The sequence below is a fragment of the Anser brachyrhynchus genome (assembly GCF_964034855.1).
Source record: "Anser brachyrhynchus genome assembly, chromosome: 1".
In the NCBI taxonomy this organism is placed as follows: domain Eukaryota; kingdom Metazoa; phylum Chordata; class Aves; order Anseriformes; family Anatidae; genus Anser; species Anser brachyrhynchus.
In genome coordinates, this window is record NC_137694.1 from 6,520,581 (window position 1) to 6,544,778 (window position 24,198).

The window sequence follows — 24,198 nt, forward strand, 5'->3', positions numbered from 1 at the left end:
GCGCTCATCTCTGCGGCCTGCGGTGAGGAGTTAAGTGACCGTGACTAACAACTGTGCCATCTGATACGGGCGTCGCTCTTCTGGAAAGGACTGCGTGCAATCAAGTATGTGATTGTACTTACATGGCTCTCTTCTGTTTGTTTGAGTTTGTTGCCATACAATAATGCTACAGGAGATAACAGCAGCAAAGAGAAACTTGCATCACCTGGGACTTGACGCAGGAGGGGGTGGCATTTGTTCCTCGAGGAACTGGTCCCACCAAGGACTTCCTTCCTCCAGGTACTGCTAGAAACTGTTTTATTAGCTGCTTTATTAGCAGAGAGCAGCAGTCTTGGGCATCTGTGTACTTATTTTCTCATTTCCACCAAGAATTTAATTAACTGACATTAATTAAGTTTTCTGTTTGATCTGGAAATTCAGCTCACATTAACATTTTTATGGATAGTTTAATACTAACGCTGGCAGATAATTCCTGTTAGGAGAAGCTGCTTGTACATGCAATGAGAGGGACAAAACGAGGGAAGCTATTCCACTTGGAAACAAATATTTTTATTTGTTGTTAGATACAGCTTTAAAAAAGCTGGATATGTTATCTGAGTTGAGAAGTCTGGATGTTTTGCTTATAAGCTATACCTAAAGATCCAGAAGCTCAAGAGGACACAAAAATACCTCAGAGAAGCCAGATAAAATGTCCAGGAAATCTGTGAACTGTGGATATACACCAAAACATTATCTGAGCTACCAGACTGCCATCATTATCTGTTACAGAAAATGTCCAGCTGAGACCCTGTCACTTTGAAATATTCACCACATTTAAAGTTATTAAACAGGCAAACTGGTTAGCATCCGTCTCCGCGCTGTTGCTTATCCCTATCCATTGCAATTTGACAAACAGAACTGTCACCTTCTTAAGCTCTAAATGTATTAAATAAGTTCTGTGCAAGTTTTACAATCAATGAACATGAAAGCTAACATCTATATTTACCATTAGATTCCGAGTTTCATAAGTATGAGGATAAAATATTGGAAACTGAACAATTTAAGGCAAAAAAATAGGTCATTCCTCATTGCTTCAAGGGTGCTCATCTTCAGAGCACAAGTTTATGAAAAAAATATGCTTTTCAGCGTCAAATAAAGTTGACATTATACTTTAAGAGCCCAGAAGAAGAAAAAAGCTGTACACATTTTAAAATAACATATGCACGATTGCCACAATCTTACTAAAATCAAGGTCAGAAAAATCTGTTCCCCTGAAAATACAAGCAGGAATGAGGTTTGTTTTTCTAGATCCTCCATACAGAATAAATATCAGACCCAGGTTTCACAGCCCTTTCTCAAAAGTCTCCACAAATAGGATGTATGCACTTAGTTGTGAAATTCACATCACAGTAAATACAGAAGAGCTGCTACAGAAGGAAAGGTACACAAAAAGCCTTCCCCCGTGTTCAGGTCCAGGCTGAGCCCTTGTCTCTGCTCCGAACTTACTGGACAAACGCCTCAGGCAAACAGAGCTGCAGTCTCGCTTGCAGTATCACTAAAACAGAAAACCAAAAACATTCATCCCACCAGCTCAGGCTCAAAACTATGTAACCCATTAACCTTCCACAATGTTAAGCAAACACTTGGATACACCACTACCTCCCCACACACAGCTGTCCTCTTCTTTCGAGAAACCCAAGAAAGCCACCTTGTTTTCAGCTGGTCTCACTCCCAGCTGCCGCGTTTCCTCTGCTAGGGTAAAATCAGGCAGGAGAGTTTCCTCAAGCACTGCTGCTTCAGGTCAGCAGCTGCCCCGTGCTTTATGCCACCCAAGCCCAGATGGACTTAGCACACATCGGCATACTTCACTGGAAAAGATGAAAACTGGTCCTCAGTACCAGAATATTTCCAAGGGATTTAGTAGGAGGCTTTGTTTCCCTTCCCTGCAACTCAGGCACAGCAGCTAGGACCAAACCAATGGGTATCAACTGTAAAAAGCTCTGAAGGCCACAGAGGCATCCCACTGCCTGCATGATTTAAAACCACAAGACAGCCTATTCCCAGAAGAGGATAAACAGCAACTTACAACAATATATAATCGTGCAGCCTTAAAGCTTACAGGTTGCTTGCTTCTACTTTTTACTATTTTGTGTCAGTAAAAGCCTTAACCAAAACTATACTCACATTTGAGATTGACTTTAGCTGAAGAAAATAAGCTCATTTAGATTTGCAATATAAATCAAGACAGTCCAGGGCTTGCAACTCACCGTTGCTTTACATTTGACTACCCCAGATACGCTGCAGAACAACAGATTGGGGAAAAAAATATCACAGCAATCAGTAATTACAGCAAGTGAACCAAAAATCAAACTGACTATAGTTACAGGCAGACAACCCATATTCAGTTTTTATCACTGCTGAAAGTTGCTCCAAGATGAAGCGGTCAGTGCAACCAGAGAAGCGCAGCGCACGCCAAAAGAAGGCTGGAATCAAACAAGAAAGATTACAGCACTGCCTGTCAGGGAAATAGCAGAGGTTTTGTTGATGTTGTGTTTTGGTGGGGTTTTTTGTTGGTTTTGGTTGGTTGGTTTTATCCCCACCCACCCCTGTGGCCTTACAGCTACGGTAAGACTATTTTACTTCATGGGCATCAAAACTTGCGTGACTTCACCATCCTCAAACAGCCTTCGCACATCTTCGGGGGAGCAAAGGAAGAAAAGGGGACACAGCCATGCAGGCTGTGCAAACAGCAGCTTTAGCAAGCAGCTGAAGCCATGAACAATTATTTGTTCTGGTTCTAAAGCTTTCTAATGACAATGTCAAACATCTTGTCAGAAGCACTAAACTACAATTACTAACAGAGCTTTCTTTTTTTAAAACTCCCTTCTTTTTTTAACGTCCTATTTTATCTACAGGGTTACAATTGTGAACTCTCAGCCAGCTACAGGCACGCTCAAAAGAAACGATACTTTTTTTTCTTTTTTAAAAAGGAAAAAAAAAAGCACTGCAGCAAGGCAGATCAGCTTCTTGATGCCAACACAGCTGTGCTGATTTATACCAAACTGAACTTCTGTCCCATCTGGCAGAAACAACATCGTGAACCTGTTGTGTTTTTCTCATTGCGTTGCTTTACTGTTCTTTACTCAACAGGAGTATTAAGTTAAGCTCTTATATTTCCTATACTGCTACAGAAAGAGAGGTTGTACTTTTCAGTATTTGTAGTTTGTCAGTTGACCATTCATAGATTTAGGGACCTGCTCCCTCGTCCCATCCTCCCACCCCCCCAAAAAAAAAAACACTACAAATTGGAATAACAGATCACAGCACAAAACTGAGGAGCTGTTTCCTTTACTGCACTTTCCTTCTTGTAAGCCAGCTCATTTCAGTTAACTAACATTACTTCATAAAGGAACAAAAGCACCTCATTTTTCTGTAGTTCCTCTACAGCTAAATCAAACTCAAGCTATCTGAAGTGATTTTGCTAAGTCGTAGATCAATTCCCAAGACACAACATCTAAGTACGTTGTTAAACGGTGCTACCTACCTACCAATCAGAGCCCAAATCAGCAGACAGCAAAGTCAGCCATTAACAGCTACATATGGCTAAGCAGCACCGCGACCTTTCTTAATCACTGCATCTGGCACTACACAAATGAGGAAAAATATTTTTAAGTTGTTCAACAATCCAATTGTATTACTACTTGTGTATGCATCACCCTGAGGCAGAACAACTCGGACTCTTGCACTCACCCAGCAAACTTCAGCAGCTCTTTGTGCTGGCTCCGCCAGCAGTACCAGGAGGAAGCCCGGCCCCACGTTCAAGTGCTGTGTTCAGCTTTGGGCCCCTCACTACCAGAAGGACATCGAGGCCCTGGAGTGTGTCCAGAGAAGGGCTATGAAGCTGGTGAAGGGCCTGGAGCACAAGTCCTGTGAGGAGCAGCTGAGTGAACTGGGGTTGTTTGGTCTGGAGAAGAGGAGGCTCAGGGCAGACCTTATTGCTCTCTGCAACTACCTGAAAGGAAGCTGTGGGGAGCTGGGGGTCAGCCTCTTCTCACAGGTAACTAGTGATAGGACCAGAGGGAATGGCCTCAAGTTGTGCCAGGGGAGGTTCAGGTTGGAAATAAGGAGACATTTCTTCTCAGAAAGAGCAGTCAGGCACTGGGACGGGTTGCCCAGGGAGGTGGTGGGGTCACCGTCCCTGGGGGTGTTCAAGGAAAGGTTGGACGTGGTGCTTGGGGACATGGTTTAGTGGTGACATTGGTGGTAGGGGGTGGTTGGACCAGGTGATATTGGAGGGGCTTTTCCAACCTTAATGATTCTGTGATTTATTCACATGCCAGTGCTGTCTCCTCCTTGGCGCTGGCATGCATTGCAGTTTGGTAAAAGCAGATCAAGATTGAAACTACCTCCTCAAGAAATAAAATTAGAGTTTAGTTTGAATCAGTGTCCCGCTTTAAAATCACCATGTGACTATACAAGTGCTTGTGAAGCTGTAAGAGTGATTTGAATTGGGATGAGGGGACAAAACAAGCAGCTGAAGCAAGGCAGGACTGCATCTTTAAGAAGAGCCACTTACGCTACGGCTCTTATCCTAGAGCTAGTTACCTGTAAAACCACTGCCAAAAGGCCTAACTTTAACAAAAAAAACAATGTCAGTAGAGCCTGTTGAAATACAGCTCAATTTTATCACCCTAATACACCCTTAGCTATGGCAGGTAATGAATTAAAGCTGTATACGTACATATTGATGAGCCACATAATACAATCAATGATCCTGACTGATGTGACCATAATTTCTTCTTTAATGACAAAAAAAATTAACTGCCATTGAACAATTGCCAAGATCATTTTTATTCTAGAAAATAAATAAAGATCAGTACTTTCTCCCCTGTCCATTCCAGCTCTAAAAAGAAAAAAAACTGATTTAAAAAATAGGTGTACAGGTGAAGAAGAAAACCTTTACTTCTATACAGCGTTTCTCGGTTAAAATCCCCAACCTGGGTAATAACTGTTCTTTCAACAATAAGATACCTAACTGCACAGCTTTAATTCACGTGAACTGCGCTACCACTGGCTGTAAGGAGGAACTGCTTTTTAGGAGTCAGACTGCCTTCGAGCAAGAGGTCAAACTAGATTAAAGGATAGAGGAGACCACAGTAAGTGACTGACTTTTCACATCACCTTTTCAAGCACAGCACTGCTAGCTGGGTGAGGGGAGGGATTGTCCACTCTGCTCTGGTGTGGCCTCACTTTGAGTTCTGTGTGTGGTTTTGGGCGCCACAGTATAAAAAGGACATAAAACTATTAGAGGGTGTCCAAAGGACGGCTACAAAGATGGTGCAGGGTCTAGAGGGGAGGACGTATGAGAGGTGGCTGAGGGCCCTGGGTTTGTTCAGCCCAGAGCAGAGCAGGCCGAGGGGAGGCCTCATGGCGGCCTGCAGCTCCCTCACGAGGGGAGCGGAGGGGCAGGCGCTGAGCTCTGCTCTCTGGGGACAGCGACAGGACCCGAGGGAACGGCATGGAGCTGGGACAGGGGAGGGTCAGGCTGGGGGTTAGGGAAAGGTTCTGCACCCAGGGGATGTCGGGCACTGGGACAGGCTCCCCAGGGCAGTGACCATGGCCCTGAGCCTGCTGGAGATCAAGGAGTGTTTGGACACCGCTCTCGGACACATGGCCTGATTTTTGGGTGGTCCTGTGTGGAGCCAGGAATTGGACTCCATGATCCTTGCGGGTCCCTTCCAACTCAGCTTATTCTATGATTCCACGATTATCAACTCGATTGGAGGAATAGTTCCAGAAGGTCCACGTTGAGCTATGATAAACACCAAAAAAAGCATGAGAAGAAAAAAAACACACCAAGCTGAGCAGAAATGAAATGCTGGGCAACGATGATCAAATATTTGCCCCCAAAATTCCTCTAGAGCTGTTTAGGCTTTAGGCTGCACGCTGCATTCAATCAGCTCACGTGCATTCCTGTGGAAGGTGACTTGAAAGCAAACGCTAGCAATTTGCTGCAGGACCTTTAGATGCAAGACGGAGAAAATAAAATAATCAACCTATTGCATTTCAAAAGAAATACACCAGAAGAAGGACCACAGATTTCTTGCAAAGTCTGGAAGATAAGGTTCTCCCAGTGAACCATCTGCAAGCAAATTCAGGCAGTATCTTCACAAGTGTGAGCTACTACTGGGATATTTCCAGAATGAAAAATTATTTTTGAAACTGAAGATATTTATTAGCTTTGCCTGCAACCTAAATGGCTGAGATACGGTATGTACCCCAAAGAAACATAGGGGATTCCTGAAGGAGCGTTATTGTTGGCTTATAGCCCACAAAATGCAGTGGCCAAGCATATGCTCCCTCTTGCGATCTATAAAAACAACCTCAAACTTAAGTTTTCCGTTAGTTATCTTTTACACTGAAATTTGCACGCCTTTGTAATTTGGTGATTTTGATCTTGTTGTCTTAGCTGCTGAACGTATTTCAATGCAACGTCTCTTTTCTATTCTAACATCAAGGTGATGCTGCCAGTTATGCTCTGCTGTAGCCATCTGTAAAAAGAAGGGGGGGGAAAGAGGTAAACCAAGAATATTTTTTATTTTAAACAATTTTGATTTCTACCAGGATTTCAGTGATAGGAAAAAAAAAGGAAAATAGACCATAGATTTATACCCTACATTGATTTCTCCAGGAGAAATAACATTAGAACTATTTGTTTTAATACAGACAGGTTTCAGATCTTGTGAAATATATGGCCTTGAACGAGAACACTTATCAAGAGAATTTCATCCTGACATGATTTTGGACTTTATCCAAAGCCAAGGTTTCAAGGTTATATATATATATATATTTAAGTCTTACGAAGTAAAATAGTGACAACCTCTTTATTTATTTACAGCTTTATATTCACCTTCAAAGTTACAGAAAGTGGTAAAAAGCTAAAATGTTACTCTTGCTCCAATAAATGGACTAGAGACTTTTTTTTTTTTAAACTAATTTGATGTTATCTAAATACAATAAGGGTCTGGATTTTCCAATGAAAAACAAGCAAACAAAACACACACACAAAGCAACCACTACCACCCAAAAAAAAGCATACACACACAGCTTTCAGGGAAATTGGAAGACTGCTTAACACAATTAAATGGTTTTGGTTTTTAACTTTAAAAAATAAATACAACTCTTGGGATTCAAGTTCTAATCAGTGCATTACAAAAAGAATATGAAAACAGATGTCAGACATTATAAACCAAAACTTACTGGTTAGCTCATTACATCTATCACTAAGCAAGAACCTCACAGGGAAAAATATGGGGATGTGAGCCTTTTCAACAGGCAAAGAGTAAAGACAGAATCATAACTAAAGGACTTGCAACTGGGAGACGAGTACTCTATTTGCAGAAGTTAGCCTTGTATTTGTAAGCCATTTAATCACCCTCTTATGATATAGAAAGTGAAATCTAATTTAACTAGAGGCATGAGTCACAGCCACAATGAAAACAAACTCTGGCCTATAACAAACAATTAGACTCAGCAGCTTTGGCAGGCTGCTCAACTACCCGATTAAATTCGCATCTCAGCCCGTGAAACGTTAAGAATGGGTTCCTTTTAAACAACATTCTGCGAGACTCTCTTCGGCAGGGATTGAATTCTCCTCTCCACAGCAGCTACCGCAGGACTTATAATAAGCTTCTGTTGTTAAACCACAAATGCAAAGAAGACATGTTCTTGGCTAATAACAGTGTTTCTAGGTCTCAGCTGAAAATGAGCTTTGGGGAAGTTGAAGGCTGGGGGAATCCTTCCTCCCCATAACCTTGCAACCTATTTAGGAAAATAATTATAAAGTTAGGACATTCAATTTCAAAGACAGGGTTTTAAACTAGATGCAACACAAGAAATATGCAATTAATACATTATGCTACTTTGAAAATTCTCCCCAACGTCAGCTAAGGACCTACTGAGGGAGACACTCTTCCTCCGCTCCACACGCCCAGTGCTCCCTGCAAGTATCAGCCCAGATATTTGCAGTGTCAGTTTCCCAGGTTCCTGATTTTCATGACAAAGGACAGATTTTACAGTAAATTTTATTCACACAACATGAGACCGATGAACTTGAGACTCTACCCAAAAACGTATTTTAATGATAAACACTCTTTTTTAAGAGGAAGTAGAGGGCACACCTGTAGAATGCAATTAAAAACAGAAGAGGGCACACCTGAAGAATGCAATTAAAAACATCGAAGGTTTACCAACACTAATTTGAAAGCACATTTGTAAACCCTTCACACATCATCCCTCCTGTCTCAGTGAATTCACCTCAAATGCACACTGGGCTTCCTAGCAACTCTTCCTTTACAAATACATTTTTCCATTTACTGAAAACAATGCTGAGAATGAGTCATTTCTGTAGAATACAGTCCCTCACATACACCAGATGCCTAATGTTGCATGCTGTGAGGAAAAAAGACGAAGAAACTAATGTCTACTCAGATTGCTGTATTTATTACAGAAGTCTGCCAGCATTTTGCATCGTTTCCTTCAGAATGTTTTAGTTGTTTTTTTTTTTTAATGTTAAGATCTTAACATTACTCATAAAAAAAATGCTACCAAGTTCTCCAAGAGCTAACATGTAATTAGCTCAGCTGCTAGCACCCCGAGAACACTGCCCAAACAACGGCCAAAAAGGGTCTGAAACAAATGGGGGTGGCTGGTGGGGGGCATGGGGGAGGAATCAAAGCTTTGCAACTCAGATTCTGAGCATCTCCTGATGTTTTTCAAGGCTTGCACTTCCAATTCAGTTGAATCAGTTCCAATAAACAAATTTTTATATTTTTGGTGTTACCTTTTTAAGTACATATACTTCTTCTCTGAAATCCAAGCCTGACTAGCTAGCTACACTCCGAACAGACACGAAGTACCGTCCCCTTCGTTCTTCTCTCTAACAAATGGAGCGTAAGGAAACAAACCCAAACCTGAAGATGAACAGAGAACTGACACCAAGTAATTCACTGTGATGATATTATACAACTGCTGGGTGGGATGTTCAGCCAGTCATTACAAAATCTAAGGAATTAATTAAGAAGTTTGGTTTGATGAAATGCACGCCTTCCCCCCCCCCCCCCCAGAATAGAGATGATAGAAGTGGGTCCCAATTCTACCTCCACTCAAATTGTTTTCTTACGGTGGTGTTTTGTTAACTAATTCCTTAGAATTACAGCAGCCTGATATGATTAGATAAGTGCTCTGAATTAAAGATACTTGCCTTTAGCCACAGATTACATGTAATGGCAGAAGAGAACAATGACACAGTAACAGGCACACGCAGACGCTATAGGCTGTATATTATTCATGACCTATTCAGCAGGAAATAAAGTGCTCCCAGAAAATTAATTCTAGTAATAAAGGAGTGCAATTTTTAAGACAGCTTTATGAATTATTTTGTTCCTCTACAAACCATATATTCAGCAATTGCAAATAATTAAGATGTAAAAGTAACAATGAACAGTAGGAGGGGAAAAAAAAGTGTTTAATTAGTCCCTAATTAGATAAGTATGCCAGATAGCACAAAGGATGGAACTCGTTTCAAGGAGGAAAAAAAATAGAAACAAACATCCAACACACTGAAGAGAACAAAGAAAAAAGCATTTAACATCAATTAATTTCAAACAATAATTATTTCAAGTAATGTTTTGCACACTTGCAAGAGCCATTTCAGATTTTGAAGTTAGCTGAAGTCTAGAAATAATCTAATTTTGAAACCTAAACAGCAGTGCAGCTGTGTATGTTCAGTCTCTCTCATTTCCATAAGCACTGAAGAAGCCTATTTTTGCTCTTATTCTCATTTAGAATACTTAAGCTTCTAAAAACTATTCTGATGGGATTATATAGAATATAGTAGCTATTTTCACAGCCTAAGCTACCCAGAGAAGAAAAACATTTCTTTAGCCCAGAAAAATAAGGAAAAGATCTTCAGAACAACAGTAGCAGTTACAAACGCTGACAAACTCCATCTTCAGCATAATAAACGTCATCGGGATTCTCTTTGGGAAAGCTGCAGTTGCAAAGCGATAATAATTAGGCTTAAAATAGTTCAAAGCTAGATTACGGGAGCTGTACATGCCACAGAAAATTAAGTAAACATTTGACTATAACCAAGCTCCAACATATTTCAGATTTATAGTAAATTACTCGGAACACTGAATACAACCCAGTGCTGCTCTTACCTTTCTTAGCAGCATCTGTTCTCCGTCTTGCTGGCGACACCAGATCCTTTACAATCTGTAGCACTTGAATCATTGCTCCTTAGCAGGATCAAAAGAGACTAGATGCCCCTCCGAAATTCCAACAGGTTTCATTACTACGTAGTATTACATGGCTGTCTTCTGAATGCTCAGGCAAAACTGATGCAGGAAGAACTCAGCTACCTTCAGAGCAAGATTTCTGCCTGACGACTCTCCAGGCTGGGGTGATGGATTTAAAGTGACTTCAGCACAAGGAAATAAAAAAAACTGCAAGCAGTCCTAAATGTATTTCTGCAGAACATTTTAAAAATTACTTACTGAAGAGAGTGCATACTGATTTCTCTCAATAAAGTTCAAAGGAAACGTTCACACCAGGAAGTAAAGAAAACACTTCTTGAAACGAATGCCAGTTGCAGCAACGTCCTCCCCCAGGCATGCCCATTGAAGAAGTGGGTCTGCATCCTCTTTTTAAGTCTGAATCGATTCATGAAATTTCACATAATGTGTTAAGAGAGCTACTGGTGCAGGGTAGAGACAGTGTCAGACTTACTAACAGAACTAAAATTGAATCTAGCCTGCTAAACTCCAGCAGGCATAAGCAAGCACCTGCTAAAAAGAGTCACTTGGCTCCCCTTCCTCCCCCTGAACACACACCTCTGACACCCTCCTACGTGACTGGAATCCTTGCACACCAGGAAACACGCTGGAAATCCAGGGAGCATTTCAGGAGTTTTCTCTCTCACCACCAGAGGCCCAGAGAACAGTTGCAGCTCAGGTACTATCATTACTTTTGGCAGGTAATTTTAACCAGACAAATTGCAGTATGTGCCCCACAACATTTTTAATGCCGTTTGGAAAACGTACAAAGGCACTTCAGAAATCCTTTCTGCCAAGGATTTTACAGGGCTAAGAAAGAAAAGAATCATGAGAAATCGTGTTTTATACGGGTGCATTAAATAACTGTCAGCCCTGAAGAGCCTCTGTGAATGCTTTTGGAAACTGAATTCCTACACCGCATCGTAAGGCCTCATCTGCACAAAGAGAGCAATTTAGAAGGCCAACTGCATTTTCTGAAAACCATAACATCAGAACAAACACAGGCCACAACCAAGGCACAAGATGCATTCTCTGGCCTTTAGACCTTCTGTTCCCATTGCTTAAGTGTTACGAGTTGGGAGGAGAGGTCATCTCTTTCCATTTCCAGCTGCTGATCACACGCATGTCAGATTTAAGATTTGCTGGCATATTTACCCACACGCACGTTGGTCTGTTGAAACACGTACAGCGCAGGCACAACAAACTGTTCCTCTTCTGGTAGGCTCATCTACATTCTGCCCGTTAATCCACCCCTGCCAGAAGTAATAACATTCCCGAGAACTATCATATTTGGCTTGGCAAAACAAAGACAACTAAAATCATTATCTCTGACAAGCCATCCAATTTCTTTTCCCACCCTGCAAATATGTCCACTCAATAGGAAGCTTGGAGACTATTACTGTGCAACTAGAATTTATCTCTTCCCAAGAGAGGGCTCTTCAAGCTATCTGAAATGAAATGCCTAGCTCTTCATGTAAAGAATAATTTCTAACTCCTATACATAAACTTGAATTCCAGGTTTCAGACGAATTACTTTATACGTAGAGAGGGAAGGAAAAAAGAATATAAATAGATGTTTCCAGAAAACAAGTATAAATTCAAAACATATATTTAAAAGATGTAATATACAGGGTTGCCTGATAAAGTTTGCTTGTTAATAATACGGACCTCTACATTTCTGCTGTAAGAACTTTCCCACTGTTACATTTCCATGATGTGTTCGTTCTTAATTTAGTTGGGTTATCGACCTACTTGTCTTCAAGTTAAAGATATAAACTAAATGGAATATCATTGCTTACAGCTAAGTTACATTGTAAATGTACTCTGAGAAGCTGACCAAACTTATGGTTTGCGTAAGCATATAACTATCTTTCAGCACTATGATTTTTGGGGGGGTCTTTGATAGACCTATATTAAAGACAAAAAAGAAAAAACGAAGGGGAACACTTTACAATAAAATCCTCGGATAATATCTGAATAAATGTTTAACCAACTAACACATGAGTATACCTTACAGATCCTGAAGGTGATTTGTAACTGAACTAGACTAATCTACAGCAAGGTTCTGAAGCGTTGGATAAGCAAGAGAACGGTGGGCTGACAAAGAGCAACAGCAGAGAAGAGGGAATGTAGCAAGAGAGAAGGGAATAGAAGGTATGTTTTCTGCTTGCTTTCATGTCACCATTAGTTTCACAATTCAGGAAGTGAGCTACATCAATAGTAAAAAGAGAAATCAGAGCTACTGAAGTGCTGCATTTAACACCCAGAGAAGGATTAGAGCTGTTCCCTATCGGGAAAACAGAAGTTGCTCCATTTTCGTCAAAACCATTTCGTCTCCCAGGTGATTAATCGGAGAAGGTTTCTTAGATGATTTTCAGGTTTGTTGGACTATTACAGAAATACAAAACTAGTACCTACAAAAGTCTGCAGAACAGTCATGAGAAAGGCTTTTATCCCATGTTCTCTCTCCTGAAGGGAGGTTCACAAGCACTTCAGGACTAGAAATCATTTCCATATACACCTGCCTCCCTCAGCATGAAATAATCTGAAAGGAGTAGGAAACACGGTAGTTTCCTTCTTGTCCTATTTGAAAAAATGTAATTTATAACAAGAAAAAAAAAAGCTTTAAAATGAACTTAGGAAACTGTAATCAAGTTTACTAAACATCCTGTTTGCAAGAAGAGACAGATACACAAGATAAACCAAAACGAAACCAAGTGTCATAATCTTAGTGTTAGAATTTAAGCAGACTCTGTTTGAGGAAGAAAAGTAAAGTTACATACTCAGTGCACATCATGTGAATTTCCGCTAAGCACCTGCATTTTCATCAGCTAGTTAGCTGAGGAATATGGGCTTGTTAGTGTTCTTGCATTCTGCCTTTCTTCCTTAACTTCAAAACTTTAGGAAATAAAGGAATCACACACGTTATAACCCTGACAAAATACACTGGTATGAGAAGGAGCAGTTAACCAGGACTGGATTCTATGGATCACCACGTGTACCCCTTCCCCTCTCCTAACTATAAAGGAAAGAATGATCTGCATCCTGATTAGTTGGCTGCCATCACTCAAAATAAGAAATGCTTCTATTAACGTAACTATAGTTAGCTGGTCCTTGAAAGGAGTTTTTTCATAAAGCATACTGCCAGGAGCTAACATGTTTACAGCACAAAGGATGCTGCAAAATTATGGCTCAGTGGATATTTGTCAAACAACGCTCTTGGGGGGGGGGGGGGGGGGGGGGGGGGCGGGGGATCAGAATTTAAGTTTAAACAAAACTTAACTTTTTCCCCCCTTCACTCTTTTTATAATCTGGAGCTGTTATAAAGCCTAGACAGAATGTCATGAATAAACAAAAAAGAAAAACACACACACATCGTGAACCCTCAGGGTAATCCCACACAGCACTGCAGCCACACTACCCCAAAACGCACCCATTTGTTGTGCCCTCATTTGCAAAAAGGAAGATGTACAAGCTACTGAAAAAAAGCAACACCAACACCCACCACTAAAATGGCTTGAGGGAATTCATTCATATGAACAGTAGGCCTGTACGCATTTTTATTCGAGATGCAAAGTTATCTTGACCATTCTTTTTCCATTTCACATCAGTCTGACCTGGCTAGAATTCAGTTTACATGCCACATCTCCACAGAAACCTATGAAGTTCTGTCTTCGTAATCCTACCTTATGTTCCCCATGGAGTACACCAGAATTATCCATGTCTTTTTCTGTATCTGCTAGCCTCTAAACATGGTTAAGATACCTAAGGGCTGACAAACCCAAAGAAACAGACAGTTCATAACGCAATGGGCAGAGAGAAAATCGGGGGAAGCAGCCACGGCAAGGTATCAGCCTGAGATCCAGTCCTGTCGCTACCTGTTTCAACAAATACAGAACCAAGCTTTAAGTCTTGCCATCGTCATCTAGAAATCACATTATTGTATACATTTAAGATTTCATCCGATATCTCTTTAGTTCTGCAAAAAAAACAAAGCCTGATGTTATAGACAGTAGATGGGGATTTACAAGAGTCAAGGTCCATTTGCCTTTCGAACCCCTCTTTCTACATCTGTAAACAAACAAAAAAAAAAAAGCTTAAACACTTCAGAGTCAGTAGGCCTATTCATAACAAGGGCTATAAAAAGCCAAGTACCAGCAACAGCGAAGGCAGCTGTTCTTAATGACCAATTTGAATGTTTGCTTTCGAAGCTGCAGTTTCAGAAGCCACACAGGGCAGAACTGCTTCATCTTCCCTCCTATCTTGACAAAACAGCTTGGAAAATGAAGCAGATTTCTTACAGGGAGCAACAAAAAAATTTTTAAGCAGGGAAAAAGTTTCTCAACATTAGAGTAGCTTAAAAGGATTAAGGAAATATAAGTAAGGTAGTTGGAAAAAGATTCTTTAAATACTAGAAAAAAAGGAAAAACGTGTTCTAAAAATATTTGCATGGCAATTTCCCAGTACATAGTTTCTTGAGAAAAGTGATAAAATCAGGTACAACCTACCCAGGAGCTAAGTCCCAGCAACACCTCAAATATCAATAGAAACATTCTGGTTTTACAATACTCCTCTCTGACTTTCCCCGTCACAATTGGTCTTCAAATGAATATCTCAAAATAAATAAGCATCGAGCTCTAAGACAGGCAATACATCATGATACAAATTACTCCGAAAGCAGCTGTAAAGCAGGCTATCCATCCTTTCTCACTGATATTTTGAATTAATTTTCCAATCCATAAACTGAAGCCTACAGTTTTCATTTGTTAGGTATTCAATAGTCCGGTCCAGTTGGAAGAGGAGAATTCTGGAGTTCCACATCAATAACTAACCCCCACCCCCAACAAATCTCTGAATCTTCATTATTTTCTAAAGAGTATTCTTGGGCAGTAATAAAGGGAACCATGGAAAGGGAAGCAAAGAAAACCGAATGTTCTCAAGAAATCATTTCTGGCATTCCGGTAGCCCTTCCTGGGAAACTGTTTGCAAGAGTGACAGAAACCCTGCTTGTTATTCAAGGCGTTCATTTTTCAAAGATGACAGCTCTTGGCTATGCGTTTTGCATAAAAATATATAAAATATGCTCACGGTCTTCTGAAAGATAGAATCACCTAGGCTGGAAAAGACCTTCTACGTCACCAGTCCAACTGTCAACCTGACCTACTGAGTCCCACCGCTAAACCACCTCCCTTACTGCCACATCCACACGTGGGATCCCACACCCCCAAGGGATTTCGACTTCACTGCTTCCCTAGGCAGGCCGTTCCAGTACTCGACCACCCTCTCCATGAAGAAATTCTTCCTGGCATCCAATCTAAAACTCCCCTGGCACAACTTGAGGCCACTTCCTTGTGTCTTATCACTTGTCACCTGAGAAAAGAGACCAACACCTCCTCGCTGCAACCTCTTTTCAGGCAGCTGTAGAGAGTGGTGAGGTCTCCCCTCAGCCTTCTCTTCTCCAGTCCAAACAGCTCCAACTCCTTCACTCGCTCCTCACATCTCATTTTCTTGTCCCTTCACCAGCTTTGTTGCTCTCCACATCCTTGTTGTAGCAAGGGGCCCAAACCTGAACACAAGTGTGAACCCTTGAGGTGCACAAGGGGAAGATCACTTCCCTGGTCCTGTTGACCAGCGCCCCCAGGTCCTTTCCTGCCGGGCAGCTTTCCAGCCTCTCTTGCCCCAGCCTGCACCGCTGCCTGGGGGTGCTGTGCCCCAAGTGCAGCACCCAGCACTTGGCCTTGTTGAATGTCCTGTGGTTGGACCCAGCCCGTCGATCCAGCCTATCCAGATCCCTCTGCAAAGCCTTCCTACCCTCAAGCAGATCAATGTTCCTGCCTAGCAGATCAACAATTCTACCTCATTTGGTATGATTCTGCAGTCCTTAACTGCTTAATTCAATGGAATTTGCATTCACTTACATTTTTTTTTCCCTTTTTTGGCAATTCTGCCCCCATTTTCAAAGCATGAAAGCATGGCTACAGTTTTTAAACAAACTGATGTAGACATATGATCCTCTTTTACAAGAAGTCATCTTGGGAGCAGAAAGAAGCTTGGTCTAGATAGAGGCTGGAGAAGTAATAAATAATTGTAACAGTAAGCTGTAAGTGCATTCTGATTAACGAAGAGGCATTTGTTCACATCTTTTATGTCTTTTTCTTTTGACTTAAATATACAAGCAAACTGTTCATTACATTCAGAACTTTATTAAAGGGTCCAAGAAATTAATTCCACCTATTCCAGGCAAATATAAGTATATATACCTATATCAAACCCCCCAAAAAATAAGAAAAAATAATGAAAGTTAAGGAGGAGGAAGAAGTGTAAGCTAAGTTAGGCAGCCCTTATTGCACAGCTTGAAGTTTTAAGGGAAGAAACACATTGCAAAATCCTGCAACTGCACAATACCCTTACTGTTCTCCCTGTTACTCAATTTGTGTTCTTTTTACCCCGTAGCTCTTGCTACAACACTTTCTGCAAGTGGATCTAGACAGTATCAGGACAGACAGCAACTTTCCCAGAGCCACAATGGAGGGAAGGGCACTGCCTGCACAGATCACTTTTAGCATCACCCTGGCAAACAGACACCAGACACTAATGGAGAACAGCATCAGACCTTTGTGTTCAAGTATCTCTCAATGGACCGTTCCAAAAATATGAAAGCAGGTATAGTCTATTTTTTCCTCCTGACAGATGTGTTTTACACCTATCACCCCTACCAGCAAAATAAGGACACTGCTTAGTCTATGATCATGTATTTCCCATAAAAACCCTACTGTCACATCTAGACATACACGTGTGTTTAAGTACTTGCAACATCTTTATTGAACTAAGCTACACAGTTCAGCAAGAGTTTAATCCAAAAGCTCTTGGGTATTTAACCTGTTACATTTTTAACTTGTTAAAAAGGGTAGCGTACATTACAGCGCAGAACTCCTCAGATCCAAAATGAAGTGTTGCAACTACATGATTAGGACTGTGTTAAGCAAGTAACACAGACGTTATGATGAAGAGCAACCACAGAACCACAGATTCTTATTATGAACCTTCAAAACATTTGTCATATTTCTTTCTCCTCTTCCTCGTGCCCATGTCGTCCTTCAAAAGACGAAAGGCCACTTTGTAAGGTACGGTCATTGAGTAAATAAAGAAAGCGCCAACAAAGCAAGTGGTGCTTCTCCCCCAGCAAAAATTCTATCTAAGGAGCTCATTTCAATTATGTGATGGAATATTTTTTAAAATGGAGGAGGAGAAAAAAAAAGTCAGTACAAGCTCTCATCTCAGCAAATGTACACAGTCCACGGAATTTCTCAGTCTCCCTAATACTCTAGTCCTAATCTTTATACGTTTTTAGCTACATATTTATTTTGTGGACAAAATCCATGCGAGAGCTCTTAAATAGAAATCATACATATGTAAAATTGTAATTACAACAACAGAAACGTTTTAAAAGGATTTTTCCAAACAGAAGATACAGCACTTCCTCAAGTTTGCATTTCCTGGATTTGGGTCATAGCTGTAGTATCAACTGACATTTATCTTCAAGCTAAATAATGTTATTGAAATTATTCACCCAAACCTCAGCATATGGAAAGAGGCCACATTAATCATTAAGAGAGATATTTTTTCATTTTACAATAGTAACAATCAAAACTATTACTATCATACTGACTTCAGTATTGACACACGTAATAATTTAACCTGGTAAAAATTAAGGAAATTGAGTGTATGTTTAATTCAAGAGACACAAAAAAAGAAAAACTTTGCTTTTAATTTAAACCCCTTTCCAGTCTCCTGTTGAAAAAGATATGAATGAGATGAATAATCCCATCTCACTGAAGCAAAGAAATCCAACAAGCTCTGTGCATCACTTTGTTAGCAGGATTAAATCCTTACCAACATTTCCATGTTGGTATTTAATCTAAGAAATAAAAAAAACGCAGCTGTCTATGGCCACCAGGAAAAATATCAGACCTTATAAGTCCACTGCAAAGATACACAGTATTTTTATGAAGCCTGCATTTGCTTTGTGTAGCAAATATTCTACGGTAGGACTTGCTCTCTGTAATAAACTCAAACTTTTTACAAGTTTTTGAACGCTGTGCAATGGGCTAGTCTACCAATAACAAAATATCTATTCACATAAATATAGCTGTACTACTGATGAAAATACTGGTGTAAACAGAAACTGAAAGACTTCAGTACTTCAAAAGTAACTGAAGGAAATTATCCTGAAGGTCACACGTATCAGAAACAATCCACCCTCCGTAAGGAAGTGTGTCTGGATCTATTTGTTTACCGTAGCCGTGTGTTAATCTGCCTCCTGCTCTCCTCGTACATTCACTCAGAAAACACGTCTTTAAAATATACTTAACTAATGTATTTAAAAAGCCAGGCTTAGTAATTAGAGTTGAAAATGACAAGTATGTTAACCATGACTACTTAAAGCTAATCCTAGAGTTATGGCTGATATGTATGACAGTGGACAGCTGTGGCTATCTCTAGGGATCTCCCTGCTTTGCTCCTGCTCTTAGGAATGGAATTAACTTTGTAGAGCACTCTGAGTAGCATGTTACACTCGCTTTGAATCCCGTCCTATTTCCTGCAATTTACATACATGACAGCTATTACCAAAGAGTTCCTCTACTCCCCCACCAATGGGAAAACTTGGTGGAAACACCTGAGCTTCTCAGCCACACTGCTAGCAGACAAACTACACCGGTGCTAGGCAGAGGCAGGAAGCAGCAGTGTGAGACAGGCTTCTTAGTCCAGCTTTATTTTAAGACAAGCACGCTCTCCAGCTGATGAGCATCTTACCTACCTATTACAAGAGCAAAAGTAGAGGAACTGTACGGGCTGTAGAGCTTCAGTCCCAATTTTAGCGGACTGTAGTACATACACTATTCTCCGTGCTCTCTCCGTAGAGAATTTAAACTGATGCCAACAAGTTTCAGTCGAGCATTGTCCACGGTCTGAACGAGGGACAGAACTGCAACACTCTGCCCAGTGTTAGTCAGGCACTGTACGTCTGTACCAGCGCTAGAGGTACAGGAAAAGTAGTGCCATCATCCTCCCTGTGCTGTAGACTAGCCTTTAAGCTGCTCCGTTAGGTGTGCCTTGGCATATCACTTAGCAGGATCACTGAGTTTCAAGTATTGTACAAGGACATAAATTAGGAGTTAGTTCTCCAAAATGGATGTTACACTTTACGACTGATGCAATTTAAAAAAAAAAATGTCTCACAGCAAGTTTCACATAAATATTATTTCTTTTTGTTTATTTTAATGCATGGGGAATAAATAAATCTTGAAACGTCACTAGAAGTGACTCATTAGCCTTTGCTCTAAGAAATATTTTCCTACCACATAGCTAAAGGGAAATCTGTGGCCGTTTTTATCACTGTTCCTGGCATAGAAAGGAATATGGTAGGGGGAGGAAGCACAGGGAGAAATAAAAAGCAGAAGTGACACTTCTCAGCCTGCACCTCATCTTTTAAAGGCTAACTATAAACCTAATTTTTCCTCTCTCATCCCCCAAGACCAAGCCCTACTTCTTTCAAAAACTTTTATGGTAACTACGTTTAAAAAATAAAAAAAAAAAAAGAGAGACGCTAAAAGTTTATCTAGTTTTTACAACCAGATATAGAGAAATATAAAATATAACCTCTCCTACGAATGCAAGGCAATCAGGGTCTGTGGAGCAGCCTGGCTACAAAGTATGGCTATAGCAGCCATAGCACAGCATCCCTGATAAGAACAGAGTGCTGCAGCTGGCAAGCATCACTTCCAAAAAGTAAGTTTGGGTGAGGGCATGGAAGGAGGGCTGTGTCATTAGAGTGTTTGCACAATTCAGAATCAGGAGCGCCACAAAATAGCAGTCCTCATAAAAGGCTATAAAAAAAAAATTATGCTACAAAGTAAAGAGAAGGAAAAAGCTTCATACTGAATGCAGCAAAACACATCCTGGTAAGATTACTGGTTACTCCCCTACATCTCTAAAAATTCTGGGAAGTTAACTCCCGTTCCGAGAAAGAGCTCTGAGCGAGCCTTTCAGCACTCTGCCACGGAATTAGCCAGATTTTCAAAGAGCTTTTCAATGGTAAAAGAGAAAGACTGCATTCAAGAATACTCTCACATGGCAAAGCGAAGTGCTTTATTAAAACAAAGTGCCCTTTTATATTAATGTTCTATTAGATTAATGACTGCGTTGGCCAAAAGTACTGCAGATTTTATAGCACGCTGGTATGCTTTCTACCGCAGACAAGAATTGATTATGTTATGCAACATAAAATAGGGCCAGGGGGAGGGTGATTACTTTAGAAATCTTGAGCAGGATAGGTACAGGTATACCAAGAGCCTTGAAAAAAAATCCACTGCTATCTTGTTAGACTCCCACATAATTTTAAGAATGAAAATCTCTTAATTGTAGTAGGGTTCTTTTGCAACCAGAGATTAAACGAACCTTATAAACAGCTGCTTGATAGGGCATCACCTAAGCGCAGCTGCTTTGTTTACACAAACATTTGCAAATACCCTTTAACTGTTGAAGAGACAACAGATCGGACAGTTTAAGTAAAGAAAAAATCTTGAATTTAAACAAATACAGAGCTACTCGTGGAGCCAGTAACCCTGCTGGGATTACTTCTATTACCTAACTTATGATAACCCCAAGTATTTTCAATCCATGCCACAAATCAAAGTTGTTTCCTATCAGAAAGCGCATAAAGAATGTCAGAGTAGTTTTTCTTGAAATATTGTCGATTTATCTTAAAATAACCGCATGGCCTATAAATCAAGGATTTTTTTTTCCTTGAATATAGGAGAAATAGCACAAAGTGAGCCAACAGCTCACGTTTTTCTCAGCTGTGATAAAGTTACACTACTGAGCAGCAACGGCTTCATTTTTCCAACACGGCAGTGCATATTATTCCACCGATTGTATGGAAAGGGAAAACGCCGTGACTCACAACAGGCAAGGAAAGTCTTTTAAATACCTCTCAGCACTGCTGCTGGAAGAATTCCTTTCCAGCCTGTTTCAAACCCTTCATCTGACTAAGCTGTTCTTTTGCAAATCCTCTAATTCAATGGGAAATTACAACAGTGTGGTGCTTAATACGGGAGCCTCTGCAAAGTCCTCCCTGCAGCAACCAGGACAACGTTGTTCTGTGTCTACACGGTGCCTTGTGTGAGGGGTGGGTGCCTGCCCAGACAGCTCCAGCTCTCGGTTTTCGGCCGTATTTCAGCTGCGAGTTTCTGCATCCTTCCCTCTGGAATGGGCTTGACCACCACACTCAACTTATCGCAGGAATGAATAGGATCCGAGAAATATGAATTGCTTACATAGTGGCGGATACTTGATACTCACTCCAGAGAACAAGGTTACAGTGTTCGTTGCTACTCGCTCCTTCTGCTGCAGGAATACCAAAGATCCACAATAAGGGCATCATTGTGCAGTGCTCTATATAAAGGAGTACAGACATAGGTCCAAAGACTTAAGATTCAGATTTTAAAAAGGGAAAAAAAAGTAACAGAATAGTATTATCTTGCCAAAGGCATGTACTTCTGTGTACACCAATTTGTCATAAGTCTCAATTCAGTAGTCCTTACTGGCCATCAATGAAAACTGCAAGAGACAAATTTAGAAAAAAAGACACTCTTCCTTTATATATAGATATAAATAAAGGGAATTGTCTGTGTAATGTGATTTATAAATAGAAAATAATACAGAAGTATATTATATAAAATGTAATGAATGTTGTTAAACGTTTATATACATACATATTATAATTTGTCATCATGCATAAGTCATCTTTGCCATTATGGGGGTGCGCACACAAAAATAGTTACTTTTTTTAAGTAAATAATTTCTAAATAACCCAACCTTAGTTTTCCTTGCAACCACGACAAAGAATATATGTGAAGTGAAAGTATCCAAAAAGGGACCAGTAAGCGGGTGTACAATAAGTGGGCTATCTTCAAAAGTATTCACAATGGTAACTTTTCTGCCACAGCTCTCCTATCAGTTTAAAGCTAACAATAGCTTCCTGCTCCTGCCAACATCTTGGTTTACAAACAGAAATTGTGTTAGTTTAAACGTAGGTGTTATATTGCACTTACTAATTTAAACAAACCCCATCGACCATCAACTTAAACCCGCAGGGAGAAAGAGAGAGCCCAACTGAAAGAATATTGAAAGTTGTCTTTATGACAGACATATATAAATAAAATAACTGCTTTTAAACTTTAAGACTTTCAAAAAATATCGGAGATCTATGCAAAGGATTTTACAACAATTAGCTTTACAATACATTAATTTAAATAAAACAGTAAACACTAAGCAATAACTATTTGTTGACGAGGTCTTATAAAAAGCCAGATTACTGAACTTCAATATACCACCTGGAAGCACAGCTTCTGAATATAAATCTTTTGTTGCTGTTGTTGTTGGTTTTGGTAGCTGCAACCTCCTGCAAGGCTTAAGAAAAGAAAGTGACTTCACTCCAGTCTATGGAGATTGATGATTTATTTCATTCAGTTAAAAAAGAGACAGAACAAAAGAACCCCACAAACTCAAAAATGTTTGTCTTCCTATTCCAATCTAAAAATAAAGACTAAGTGCAAGGAAAGCCACAACTTAGCAGTCCTAAATACCCTGAAGTGATCAAAAATAAAAGGAAGGATTACGAAAAAGTTAATCTAAAAAGTCAGTTTAAAGGCAAGCAGATTTCAAAAACAGCTTTTTTTCCCCGTTTGTGTTCTGATTGTACAGTTATTTAAATCTATCAGCCAAAAAAAGTAACAGGGTCTCAAAAGTTACATAAATTGACATAACAATGCAACAAGAAATCCAACATCATAAAATGTTAATATTAAGAAAACAAGCAAGTTTTTACTAACATGCCTACATTTCCTTGGTGTGATGCATCGGTTCTGTGCATGTAAAGTACTGTGGTTTATATTTTATTCTGACTAACAAGCCCTCTGTATTTAGAGGAGAGGTTTAATTACAGCATTGGTGAGAAATTGGGTCATCTAGGATCTGATTAGCCCTCTGGAGATGCCTCTCCTCACTCAGCGTTGAGGAAGCCTGAGATGACTCCACGGTGGAACTGGAGTATTGCTCCACGTTACGACAGTTCCACGCACACAACGAGCACGGTAAAAACAGCGTTACACTGGAGAGAACCGTCTCACCCACTGACCTCTTACTCTCACCCCTGTGCTTTGCTCACTTAGCTGCATGAATGGTTTGTACTGCCGCAACCATGTAATAAACAGGTTAGGGAGCCCACCCAATTCAAATCAACCTCATGAATGCTTGCACAACAAGGAAGAATGCAGGAATTGAGACAGGGAAACGGCACCATCTCTACTGGCTATGGCAACATTGCAAGGGGGTCATGAAATCTTGAAGCCCCTCAGTTCAGTCCTGGCTCTCTCTCCAAGCCAGACCTTTCAAATGAAATCCAACTTCATCAGAAGTTTTCCTGCAAGTTCGCAGAAGTTTCTGTAACTCGTTAACCGTTACCTCTAAATCAATTTCAAGTCAGAAAACTCATCTCCTGCACGCTTGACAACGGCCTCCCTGAGGACTAGCTGCACAATAAGGAGTACAGCCAGCATACACACAGCATTAGCTACCAGTAATTGAAGAAAATAAAAGTGGAAAATATATAGATAGATAAAACAGAAGAGTATCAGTGAAGCAAGATCAAGAATGGTAAGCATTTCTCCTGACTGCTAGATTCAAGAGCTAGACACCTTCATACACATGTATTTTTCATGCATCATCCTCCGACTACACAAAAGACAAGTTATTAAACTACTGCTTCTTCCGATCCAAGAACTCACACATGTCGTTACAGTTATATAAACTGCCAAGTTAC

General features: G+C 40.3%; 1 protein-coding gene across 6 annotated transcripts in view; it reads right to left on the bottom strand.

Annotated features, from left to right (window-relative positions):
- The window catches only part of USP6NL (USP6 N-terminal like), a 118,156-nt gene that overhangs the window by 82,293 nt on the left and 11,665 nt on the right, over positions 1-24,198 (bottom strand). Inside the window, exon 3 of one of the 6 annotated variants that reach the window (XM_080580893.1) lies at positions 10,203-10,439. The exons of the other annotated variants lie outside the window; for them this stretch is intronic. Within the exon in view, the coding sequence (XP_080437019.1) occupies positions 10,203-10,275 (73 nt within the window). The 5' untranslated portion in view covers positions 10,276-10,439. The remainder of the gene's footprint in view (positions 1-10,202; positions 10,440-24,198) is intronic. 6 annotated transcript variants of the gene reach the window in all.